This window comes from Phoca vitulina, unplaced genomic scaffold, assembly GCF_004348235.1.
Source record: "Phoca vitulina isolate PV1807 unplaced genomic scaffold, GSC_HSeal_1.0 scaffold66, whole genome shotgun sequence".
NCBI lineage: Eukaryota > Metazoa > Chordata > Mammalia > Carnivora > Phocidae > Phoca > Phoca vitulina.
In genome coordinates this window covers 1,193,794-1,205,948 of record NW_022589769.1, presented here as the reverse complement: position 1 = coordinate 1,205,948, position 12,155 = coordinate 1,193,794, and the positions used below count along the sequence as shown (strand labels likewise).

Genomic DNA, 12,155 nt, shown 5'->3' with positions numbered 1-12,155 from the left:
ACTGGTCCTCACATTTCTAGAATGATGACTCTGTGTCAGTCCCTGGTCTAAGCATCGTGTGCTCATTAGCCCATTTCACCCTCATTATACCCCCATGAGTTGGAGAAGACTGGCATCGCCCTTCAGATATAAAGAAACTAAACTGGAGTGAGCCACCTGTTGGCTGAGCTGCGATTCTAGTCCAGGGAGTCTTGGCTTCTCAGTCCTCTTTGAACTGCTGTGGCAGATAGTGGTCAAACTTCAGCATGCCCGCAAGGTCACCTGAGGGCTTGTTAAACACAGATGACTGGGCCCCACACCCAGCCCAGAGTTTCTGACTCAAGAGATCTAGATGGGGGTCTAAGAATTCCAATTCCTAACAAGGATCAGGGGATGCTGATGCTGCTGGCCCGGGGACGAATAAGCTCATCATTCTATGGGACACCGCCTTCCACGTGTTCTTTTTCTTTACATTTGTGACGGCAATGACCTAGGAGAGTGACCAGTCTCCTAGGCCCTATTCTAAACAGGAGCTGGTTATAAGAAAGCTCTTACAGACTCTAACGCTGGTTTCCAGGAATGCGTCCAAAGACTTTTTAAAGCCCCACGAAACAGGTGCACTTAAAATATCAGACGTGTAGGGAAAGGAGAGCAGGAGTTGGTGGCTAGGACGGATCTAGAGAGAAATTAACCGAGGCCCCGTACAAGAGAGGGGAGTTGCCGTCATGCATTGAACAGGTGCAGTCCAATTTTAATGCAAAGACGGTCTGTCTAGCCATGCAAAAGTAATTGCATTGCTTGCCAATCACTTTGGGCCTGCAATATGCTTTTGCAAGAACATAATGCAAATGCGCAACTCATTTTCTTAGAAAGGTAATAAGAGTGGTTAAATATTTGGTTGAATGCAAGCAGGGAATGATTGTACTACAGCAAATTACTTAAAAAAAAAAAAAAAGGAAAGAAAGTAGAGGATGCCCAAACTATACAATCTGTTTGTGTAATAGAATATATCCCCATAAATGCATTCCTGTAGGAGAGGTTATTCAAACGTGCTCTACCTTGCTGCCCCTTCTAAGTAGAAAATAAATTAAAATTTTAATGCATTTAAAATCTAGCTGTTTTTGAATAGATATGGTTCCATAAACTTCCTGGCATTTGTATATTATTATGTTGTGTACAGATAGATGTATGTGTACACCAACATTTTCCTAGTGAAAACACATTTTTAATTAAATTACTAAAGGCATCTGTGACATAACGCTCCCCTCCACCCCAAAATTTAAGAACCATTGATTTATGGTGTTTGTCTATAGATGCAGTCAAATCAGAAGCTTTTTAAAAAATGTAAAAGAGGTCACACTTTAAAACTGGCTGGAAGTTTGAACAAGAATTCACACCAAAACCGAACACACAAACAAAAAGCTAGAGAGAATTCTGGAAAATATTCTGATAATGGATGATGATTTTAGTTCCTAGTGTTCATATTAAATGAGAAAGGTCCTAAACAATAGACAATACAGTCTGAGGATTAGACATTTAGAAATTAAAGCCAGAAAGTGTGGTTCATTTATAGCCAGAGAGGCACATACACATAGCTCCAGAGGCTGGTGTCAGACGCTTTCCTAGGACATACCCTGAAAGCGTTCCCAAGGATCTACGTGTGGGGTTCATTCTTGCACGGGCCAGCTTTAAGAGTTTTTTCCTGGGATACTACCACAGCTCTCCAATACACAAAAATAGCACAGTATCCTCAAACCACTTCTCAAGGTAACTCTGAGAAGTTGTACATAGATGTGCCATAACTAATTTCCTGAGAAAGTATAGAACACCTTGTTCAAAGATACCCAGAGAACCAAGACCAAACCCCTGTAGCAGATGCTGGACTTTTAGCTTAGAGTAGTAACAATTTTTTAAAATATTCTTTGATGCCCCATTAGAGCGCTCTACTGTGTCCCCAGATGATATGCATGGTACAGAGCATGCACCTGGTAAGCAGCTGCTTAATAGTTAAGTAGCTAATTAATTAAGAACAAGAATTTGGTGAGGCCAGTCTCACGGCATTCCTTTGGGAGGGTGTTGGGGTTCAGTTACTGTCTTCTAGTATCAGATGTTGTATTGAGTCCGGGGGATGTGTCTCCAGTGCATCTACCTGCCATCTCCATCCATGGGTCATCAATCTGCAAGCTCCTTTGGATGGCAATTGCCCAATGGGTAATTTCTCCCACATGTGAGACATAGGAAGATAGACCAGACATGGAGGCTTCTCTATCAAAACCGACTCCAGGATTAAATGCAAGGAGAAATATGGCAGACCAGGTGATTCAGCTCTCTCGGAAACCATTCACTAGTTAATATTTTATTTATGTTCTACATATTCCATAAACTATTGAAGTGCCTCCGTCCAAAGCCAACTCTGTGGTCTGCAGGGAATGGGGTGTCTATGAACTGCAGGAGCCTCTCAGGAAAGGGGTGGGACACTAGGTTTCTAACTCATCACCCATCCTCATTCAGTTAATGTTGACAATCAACAGTGAGTTGGCTGGATCAATCTAGGTTTTCCACCCATTCCTGTGGTCCCTCCGTGGTCCAAGCAGAACACCCTCCCCCAGAGCAAATGATCAGGTATTAATGTCCCAAGAAGTTTCTTTTTAGCTATGTGAGAAAGAAGAGAATAGGGCCTCCCCAGAACCTGTGCTCTTTACTTGCTGGGAGGGACTTCAGAGAATACCAGGATGAGGAGGAGAAAACCAAATCAATCAAAGGAAATGCATAAATGGGAAGGCATGCTTGGTGAATCTGCCTGTAGGACTATCTCGATGTTGGATACCTCCGAGGGTCACCCAAAGCTCCACAGAAGTAGCCATGGAGGTTCTGTGGGATTTCTTTTTAAAATTTATTTGAGAGAGAGAGAGAGAGAATGTGTGTGTGTGTGTGTGTGAGTGAGAGAGAGAGAGAGAGGGAGAGAGAATCTGAAACAGACTCCACACTGAGCACAGAGCTTGACATGGGGCTTGAACCCCCAACTGTGAGATCATGACCTGAGCCAAAACCAAGAGGCGGATGGTTAAATGACTGAGCCACCCAGGTGCCCAGATTTTGTTTTTCAATATATTGGGAAAACAATATGGAAGCCATACATGGACATAGGATAAATGACACATTTTTGGTTGGAATTTCAGTAACAAAGTATATATTACATACTTCATGAAGAGCAGAGGTTTAGGTTGGCAGTTAGCTCTATCTTCAACTTATGACACACAGAAAATCATAATAAATGCAGCTCGCTGGGTGACATCTTAGAAAAGATGGGGATCACTGGGTGTGAGGGAGAATGGTGGAATGGGATCTCAGCATGGCAATTTAGGAAGTGGTTGGACTTCAGAGCATCCTACATTTCTTTTGCTGGAAGCCTTCTCTAAAAACCCATGCTGAGCTAAGGGGCCTTCCTTGGTGCTCACAGAACACGCTTAGCACTTATCACATTTATTGAAATTATTAATTTATATGGTACCCCCTGCCCCTAACTAGAAGGAACTCCTCAAAGGTGCAAGACAATGCATTGGAACTGAGAAAAGGGGTGTTAGGCTGAACTGCACTGGAGTAAAGACATTAGTCGACTCTACAAATCTCCCCTCAAAGGACTTTGGAGACAAACAGCTACAGGAAACCCACACAATCACCTGGACCACCTGAATCCTGATAACGTCACTTTCTGGAAACAGAAGTAGGTTTCCAATCTCTCTGCTGTTTGCTTCCACTCAAGCTCAGGGCTCTCACCACTCCAGCCCATATCTGCTGGGGCATGAGTTGTCCTCTGCTATTCTTTCCAAAATGAGCTGCCCCCCCTGCAGTCTCCTGCAGCCTCAGCCAACAAGCAGAAGAAAAGGGAAACCTTCATTAAGATGCTGGGTTCACACTTTCTCATTAGGCGCCAGTGCACTCCAGGTAGTTTGTAATACAGCAAAACACCCTCGCTGAGTTTCCTATCTTCAACCAGCACTTTGCTCTAACTTTGCTCTGACACGCACACCCCTAGCCCTTCTGCCCCTCCTCCTCCTGTGTTGAGAATTTCATCTTACTACTAACAGTGGTTTCAGGATTCCACTCGGAATATTACCAGCAAAGAGGCACCGTGTACCATTATAACCAAAATGATTAGGAATCTTGCTGGAATATTTAAATTAAGTCATGTCTGAAGCAATCACAAACACGTTGCTTCACCATTTGGAGATGCCTGTGTCTCTCCCTGGTGAACGTGGCATTAATTAGTTATGCGTGGTTCTTCCCTGGCAAAGAACGAGTTCATTGTAAGGTAGCGAATTTCAATTTTATGGCAGGTGTGTTATTTTGGGAGATTTTTATAAATTGTTCATGTGAGGATAAGCCATATAATTTTATTTTTTTTTCCTGCTCAGTATAGTAGTGAGATACTGAGGGTACATATACCAAAAAGCTACAATTACCATCTACTAAGATAAGATAATAATTTTCAGACAAACTAATGTGGTATAAACATGCAATTTTGTATTTATGGCTTATGCATCTTGCTTTAGTAATTACATGAGCCTACAGGGTAACTTGGTGGGTTTTTTTCCCTTCATAACAACTTACTGTGTGACCTTGGGAATAACACGTCTTTATTTCCGCATTTCTGGGTCTATAAAACAGGCTCAACACTGTGGGGCTGGAAATAATGATTAACACTGTGGATGCTTCCATATAATACATGGTCAGATAAAGGCTTCCGGAGGTGCAGATGCATGTTTTTGGAGGGTGGGGAGAATTTAGGGCAAATTCATCCTTGGTTTATTATTACCCACCATCTTTCCATGAGAAAGACATTTTCACTGTTGCTTTGTCCACTAAGAAACTCAGAAGTGACCCAAGGCTAATGACAACACAAGAAACTATGAACACGGACCGATCTCTCTGCCTTTGTTTTCTCCTCCTGAAGACTGAATCTAGATTATTTATATTCTTAACTTTGTCTCATTGCATTTGTGTTTGAAGCACTTCAAGTGCTCTCCTCTGCAATGGGTGAGATATGAATAAGTAATGAAAAAAAGAGTGGTTCCCTTTGTCATCAGTATAATAGAGAGATGATCTAAGCTAATTCAGGTTTTCTAAAAGATTTATAAGGAACAGAGCTATAAAAAATGCATTAACCCTCTTCATACAGCCTGGAACACAGCCATATTCTTTCTACAGACCAGAAAGCCAGTCGTTGGCTGGTAAAGCCTTGGACCATACTGCCTTGGGCATGGCCGAGTTGTTCTGAGTAGCGCTACTGACATTTGGGGTCTGATAACTCTTTGCGTTGGGGGCCGTCCTGTGCACTGTGGATGTTGAGCAACATCCCTGGCCTCCCCCTCCTAGATGCCATCGCACCTTCCTGCTCCTGTTGTGACAACCCAAAATGTCCCCAGACAGTCCAAACATCCCCTGAGGACCGGCTGAGACATCCCTTTCTCCCTGACTCCAGGGGTGCCAGAATGTTCCAGGGGGATCCCTTAACAGGAGGAAAGAAAGGGTAGCATTGCGGGGTTGCAGCCCACCACACCAAGACCACTGTTTCTTCGCATTCCCTGTCATTCCTTGATCTTCACTTGGCAATACCAGAGTCCATGCACACAGATACCAAACCGCCAATGGGGAACACATTACCCCACATTTCCTTGCAGAGGGGAAAGGAAGCCAAATGCCCATTTTGGAAAATCCAACCGAAACAGGTCTTATTTCCAATTTCTTTGAACTTTCGAATGTTTCCATTTGACTCCACACCTAATTTTCTCTTCTCAGGCAAGGGTTCATAAAACCTTGATGAGCAAGGTGTCTTAGGGGAGGGGAGCAAGACCACCCCAGTGACTTTTATGTCTGGGGACTTCATGTCCCTCCATGGACAGATTCAAGGGGCAAATGTGATCCAACCTCCTTAATAACCAGATGTTTGCAATCATCAGAAATACATCTTTGACTGTAGCCATTTCTCTGTTCTCCAGCATTCAGTCTCAGAGAGAATTTACATAACAACATGTGACATGTAGAATGCTTAAAGGCACCAACCATGACAGGACAAATTACACTCATTTTTCAATACTCTTTGCAAGGTGCTCCACGGCAGGCGCGCGCCGGGCTGCATGCTGGGGCGGTTCTGGTGGGGCAGTCAAGACCAGCATGCACTCACAAAAACGGGAGGGGGCTGGTGCGGGAGGCCGTCGCGGCGGGGGAGGCCGCCCCACTTACCCGCCGTAGGCCGGGATCGGGGGCGGGGGCGCCGCGGCCCGGAAGGTGTTGTACACGGTGCGGCCGCGGCCTCGTAGGTGCGCCCCTCGGTAGGCGGCCGCGGCGGTGGCGGCTGGATACGGGAAGCCGGGCACTGCAGGGTGGGAAAGGAGAGAGCAGAGCAAAGGTTTTCAGAAGCACACCTGTCGTGGAGGACAACCTGCCCACCCAGGACCCTTCGCTCTGCGGGCCGAGGCTGGACACCTGGCCCTCGTCCGGGAGGCGGGGTTCCAAAGGCGGCAGCAAGGAGGAGGTCAAGGCGCGATTCCAGACAAGGTGGGCTAGTTAAGGCGGTGGTCCCTGTGCCCAAGAGAATATGGTAAAAGGCAAACATTTACAAAGAATTCGTAGTAACCGGAGACAAGCTCACTGCACAAAGTTAAAATTCTACAAAGGTAGACTGCAAGATGTGCCTTGTGTTGCCAACTTCTCTGCGTCTATCTGTACACACACAGACGTATACAGTGTGTAATAGATTCATGTGTCTGGGCACACAATATACACATATGTATCCACACATAGGTGTGTGCATGTGTAGGTGAATATGCATGCCAATATGTATATTGTGTGTGCACATGTGTATGTGAATGTGTACATGTGCATACTTATATGTGCGCGTGTATACGCATACACTTGTGTACACATATACATACATATTTCAGTGTGTTCCTAGTTATCTCTGGGGCTGAACTGTGTGTGTGTTAGTTATCTACTGATTGCTTTCCCTATCCCGTTATTTATTTCCCACATTTTCCTTTAGGTACATATATTGCTAGTTAAAATTTTTTAATTGCAATACAGTGTTCCTACAGACACGTGCATGCATCGCAAGTGTGCAAACCCCTTATGTGCCAAGAAACAAATGGTTACCGATGTCCCATCAGCCTCCAAACCATTTAACAGCTTTTAAGGCACACACAACAACCGTAATTACAGAGAAGTCTGGGAACTCAACTCTTCAGAAGAGGGTGTGGGCTGAGTTTCCCTCCTCAGAGGAAAATTCTGAGTGGGATGGCTTGCTGAGGAGTCAAGAGGGAAATTAAGCCTGATGCCAGAGACCCCTGATATGTCATTCTCTTGCCTCTGCCCGGGATGTCCTTCCTCCTAGGGTGTCTGCAAATCTGGATGCACTGGGGCCCAGGAAGCCTTCAGGAAACCACTTCTGCTTGCTTCTGCGTGTCTGAATCTCACAGTGCTCTCACTGTGCCAGTCTCGAGCGTGCCATCCCCACTAAACTGCGGGCAGGGCGCCCAAACCGCATCCCAGGGAGGAGGCACTTTTCTGGGAAATCCCACTGGGGAATCCACTGTGGCAGGAGGTCTGTATTAAAGGCCCAAAACACCCAACCTCTCATGGGTATTGGTTTCAAAAAGAGGGGGTCAGTCAATGTGTTACCTTTTCTCTCCCCTATCAACCGGCAAGTTGCTCCAGGATTCCCCCCGCCCTGCCCATCTGTCTTCGCTTCTGCCTGTGCCTCCCCGAGTCAGCAGAAGCCCCCTGATCTTACCCACAGTAGGTTCTAAATATTGGACACCTGAATGAATGTAGGGGTGGCTTAAGTACATAAACAAGAGAACTAAGTTGTAAGTTGTGGGCAGGCCAAAGGATGGACAGACTCTCTCTGCAACCTCCCCTCCTTGTCCCAGGTTCTTTTCCCCACCCGCTACTCTGACACACAGGAGCTTTCCGGAGGGAGGGAGAAACAGGTGGAAGGAAGCAGGGCAGCAAGGCTTTCCTCCCCTGCACGCCCCCCCTCCTCCCCTGCTCCCCTTCTCCTGGGAGTTCACACAGTGTATGTAAGGACAGACAAGGCTGGGAGGGACAGGAGCCTCCATGCTCAGAACATCCTACCACAAGGGAGGCTCTCAAACATAGGTAATCAGCACACGCACACCTCTCCCCGGGAGCTCCATTTGGGGGAACACCTAACTGCTCACAGGATGTTGAGTCTCAGGCTGTGTTGAAGTTGCTTCTAGCTTATATCCAAACTGCCAAGGCGGGGGGGGGGGGGCTTCTCCCCTTACCACCATATACAGGCGCAGGAACCCCATCTGTTCATTAGCCACGGCGTCCTTGGATACGCTATACCCTAGCTGAGTGGGGTGGTGGTGGCAGGGAATGGGGAGACGAAGCAGCCATCCCCAATCCCCTATACCTCACAGAATCACACGGACTGGAATAGAACCCTTGAACCTGAAGTAAAGACTGACGGACTATCACCTGCAATTCTCGGCGTGTTCTCATGGATTCCACCAGATCTTTCTCTCACCATGGAGGGTAAAATGCTGGAACTGTACAACGAAGTCAGAGTGATTTTATCTTTCTATTTGTGTCTGCAAAGACCATACCCTAAAAGGTTATTTTTAACCTTTTTTTTTTTTCTCTTATTGTTGTTCAAGTCAGGTCGCGCAGCTGTACTTAACTCTCAGCTGGCCGGCCCCTCCTCACCCGCGCCCCCTGGCTCGTGCGAATGTGCTTGAAATGGTAGAGAGGTGTCACTCCTAATGGGGAAAGCCAGTAAGTCTTAACACCGTAGAAGCCCAGAAGTAATGAGATAGGAGCTGTTTGCTTCAGGACTGGCCAGAAAATGAGCGAGCGTGGCTGTGACTCCAAGTCCATCTTGCCACAGTTCAAATATTAAGTTTTCATAAGAACGCCCTGGATTTTGAAATAAAGAAAATGAAAAATTCACAATGTGGCAGAGCTGCCTGGGTGAGGAGACACGGTAATTATGCTGACCCATTCATTATCGCCGGCTCCCGTGCAGACTGAGTGAGACCAGATCCCTCTCAGCGACAAGCAGGTTTTACAATAATTCTTGGAAGATTTAGATGTTGAGATACAAGGTGAAACAGAAGCTCGGCAGCGAAGCGGGGACAGCACAAGCTGCTGGAAAGCGTGGAGCCGGGGCTCCATTTGCACCCTTGGCTACAGCGGGGAGATGTCCCTCCCGAGGCAGGATGAAGTAGGACAGGTCTTCATGCAAGGCTTTGGGGGGCTCCTCCAAGCTAGGCACATTAGAGGGATTCTTATTTTGTTAAAGGAACACAGGAAAGACAACACATCAACTCCTGGTTTAAAAAAAACCGCTTTTCTGGAGGGGCCAAGTGCCCTTAGGCAAAATAAGGAGGTTCGTGCAGATCATGCTTTGGACCCGAGGCTTCATAAAGGAAGCACGGGTGTCTCCCTAGATGGATGGTTTGCTCAGCTATCTCTTTTTTGTTACCAGTCTCGGGCTGCCAAGGGGTCTCCTTAGCAAGCCTCTAGTTTGTCATCATGATTAATGAACACTTCCTTCCTATTCGATCCTCCTTTCTCCCCTTCCTCTCTTCCTTCCTTCCTTCCTTCCCACTTTCATTTATGTTTTAATCTTCTTTGGAAGGAAGTGGCCACAAAGCTCTCTGGGTAGCAGTCAAGTAGCTTGGATGACAGAAACGAAAGAGAAGGACTCCCGCTGTTGCTAGAATGTAAACTCCACGAGGGCAGAGATCCCTATCTGTTCTACCTGTTGATTCAGAAGAGTGCCCGGCACAGAGCAGATGCCTGGATACCCTTTGGAGGTGAACCGGTGTTTGTCTCCCTCCTTCTGGGACCACAGAGGCACTGACCCTTCACCTTGCACCTTCCACAACACTGCCCGCTATACGAAGTGTCCTGCCCGGGGTCCGCACACACACAGGGGGCCAACGACACAACTGGCCCTCGGTCACGATCCCTATAAAAGTACGTTCTACAACCAAGCTCACAGGTGCTGCGCTGGCCCAGGATGGCAACCACGGTGGGCATATGTGTGGTTCTGATAAAAAGGGAGAGGACTTGGATAAAAGCATTGTACTTGGAATTATTGCAAAACCTTAATTCGTTGAAATTCACGTTCATTGCTGTGCTGTGTAGGGATTGGGAGATCAGATTCTTGTTCTGGGGAAAAGCAGGACTCAAACGTCCCCCCACCCCCAGACACTGATACCTATCAAAGGACCTGTGGGGTCAGGTTCCTTCACAGAGCCCCAGACAGTGCTCTCTGGCAAGCGAGCAAATCTCTGAGTGCAGTAAATGTGTGCCACAAGGAACACTGAATATAACACTGCTTATAATCCCTCACTTCTGTGATTTTTGGCTGAGCCTTCTGTGTTTCTCGTCATCTCCATTAGAGGAGGTCTCCCCTGCAGCTGGTTTAGGATTCTGAGTGACTCTCTTCTCTTGCCACTAAGACCAATGGTCAATTGCACAGGTAAAAACAAAAACAAAACAAAACCCCCACAACTGTTTGTTAAGCTTCCTTTAGACTCAACTTAGGATGGAAGGAACGGATTTATTTACTTGCCTACCATGTGCATTGGCTTGTTGGTTCTGGGACACGGTTAAATGCATATTTGAAACAATTACTTAAATGATTCAGATACAGATGAAACAAAACCGAAATGGCTTTATCCTTGAACCACACAGAAAGAAGACATCTCAATTATGTGCTTACTTTGGGACACAACACCTATCTTTTGTTGAGTCAAAGTTATCACACTGTCTATCAGTGCCCCAGTTCAGGAGTTTGGATCCAGTAAGTGGGCAATAAATGTTTAATAAATCTAATGCAAAAAAGCCACATGGAAACTCACAATGTCCTCTCCGTTTCTGGAACGGAGTAAATCAATGTTAATAAAAGTCATAAACCTGTCACCCTGTCCCATATTTGTAAAAGCCTCTTTGTTAATGAAAAAACAGTGTTAGAAAGAAAAGACACCAAATTATAGGCATTTCTAAACCTGGTGCTGGAGCTGGATTTTTTTTTTTCCTAGTTGAACATCCAGTTAATAAACATGTAAAGAGACAATCATTGGGGAACAATGGAAAATATTCAGGTTGCTTTGTGGACACAGTATAAATCCTTAGTTGTTGGCAGGAGGGAGACAAGGGAAGAAGGAAAAAAAAACAACAACATAGGTTCATTATACTGGAAAGGTTCCCTCTTAAACCTTATCCAGCATGAATCAAAGTGAAAAATCTGGTATCACTGCAACGAAAATTGGATTTAGCTCATAAGCTAAAAATGAGTTTCTCTCAAAGAAAACAGGGCAAGAGCTTTTGGAGCAAATACCAATTGCGCATCTTGTTGACACATCAACATTCCCTGCCTACCCACTCCCAACCTTCAGCTAGATTGATACCCGCAGCATATTTTGGGGGAGTGTGAGTGGACTAACTCGCTCAGTTCTTGGGCACAAGGAGTTGTATACCATGGAACTCAATGAAATGGAAACTTTAGGGATGTAACAAGAGGCATGCTGTGATGTGCTCAAGTATCAAGGCGAATCAACATTTTTAAACGGAAGATGTGTGGGTGTATCAACCAGCCAAATGGGCCATTTACCAAAGTGTCAACTGCTCACCGCCTGTCTCCCATCAAAGAGAAAGCCCCCACCTCCCACCTTCTCTGAGCTCTGCACTGAGTGTATTTACAGTGACAAACGTGCGCGCTCCCCCTCTGTCTCTTTTACGAATATGGTGCTTACCTTCGAAATAAACACAAATGAGATCATCTCACCAGCCTGGAAATCCCAAAAGAAGAAACACAAAACCAGTGGAAAATACTTGAGGGTTATAAAGTGCATATTAAAGTTTTAGAGCCTTGGGAGAGATGGAAGAGTAGCAGATGCAAAAACCAACAGGGGGGCAGATTCTGCATCAGAGCCATAAAAATATACAGCCGCGGTAGTGGGCAATTATTCTTTGCATTTGTGCGCTGGTTTGAATTTGCATGAGGTTGCCAGATGCCCTGGAAAAGGTGTTCCATCAGAATGGAGGAGAGGGCTTCTCTTTGTCCCCCTCTTCTCTCCCTTGCCACTTTTGCCCACCCCTGGAGTGGTCTGAGATTGAGCGCTGTCCATGCTAATTCGGGG

General features: G+C 45.9%; 1 protein-coding gene across 9 annotated transcripts in view; it reads right to left on the bottom strand.

The window, feature by feature from the left end:
- The window catches only part of RBFOX1 (RNA binding fox-1 homolog 1), a 1,177,605-nt gene that overhangs the window by 46,500 nt on the left and 1,118,950 nt on the right, over nucleotides 1–12,155 (bottom strand). For all 9 annotated transcript variants that reach the window (XM_032392249.1, XM_032392251.1, XM_032392258.1 and 6 more), the window contains one exon: nucleotides 6,223–6,355. In XM_032392249.1, coding sequence (XP_032248140.1) covers nucleotides 6,223–6,355 — 133 coding nt within the window. The remainder of the gene's footprint in view (nucleotides 1–6,222; nucleotides 6,356–12,155) is intronic.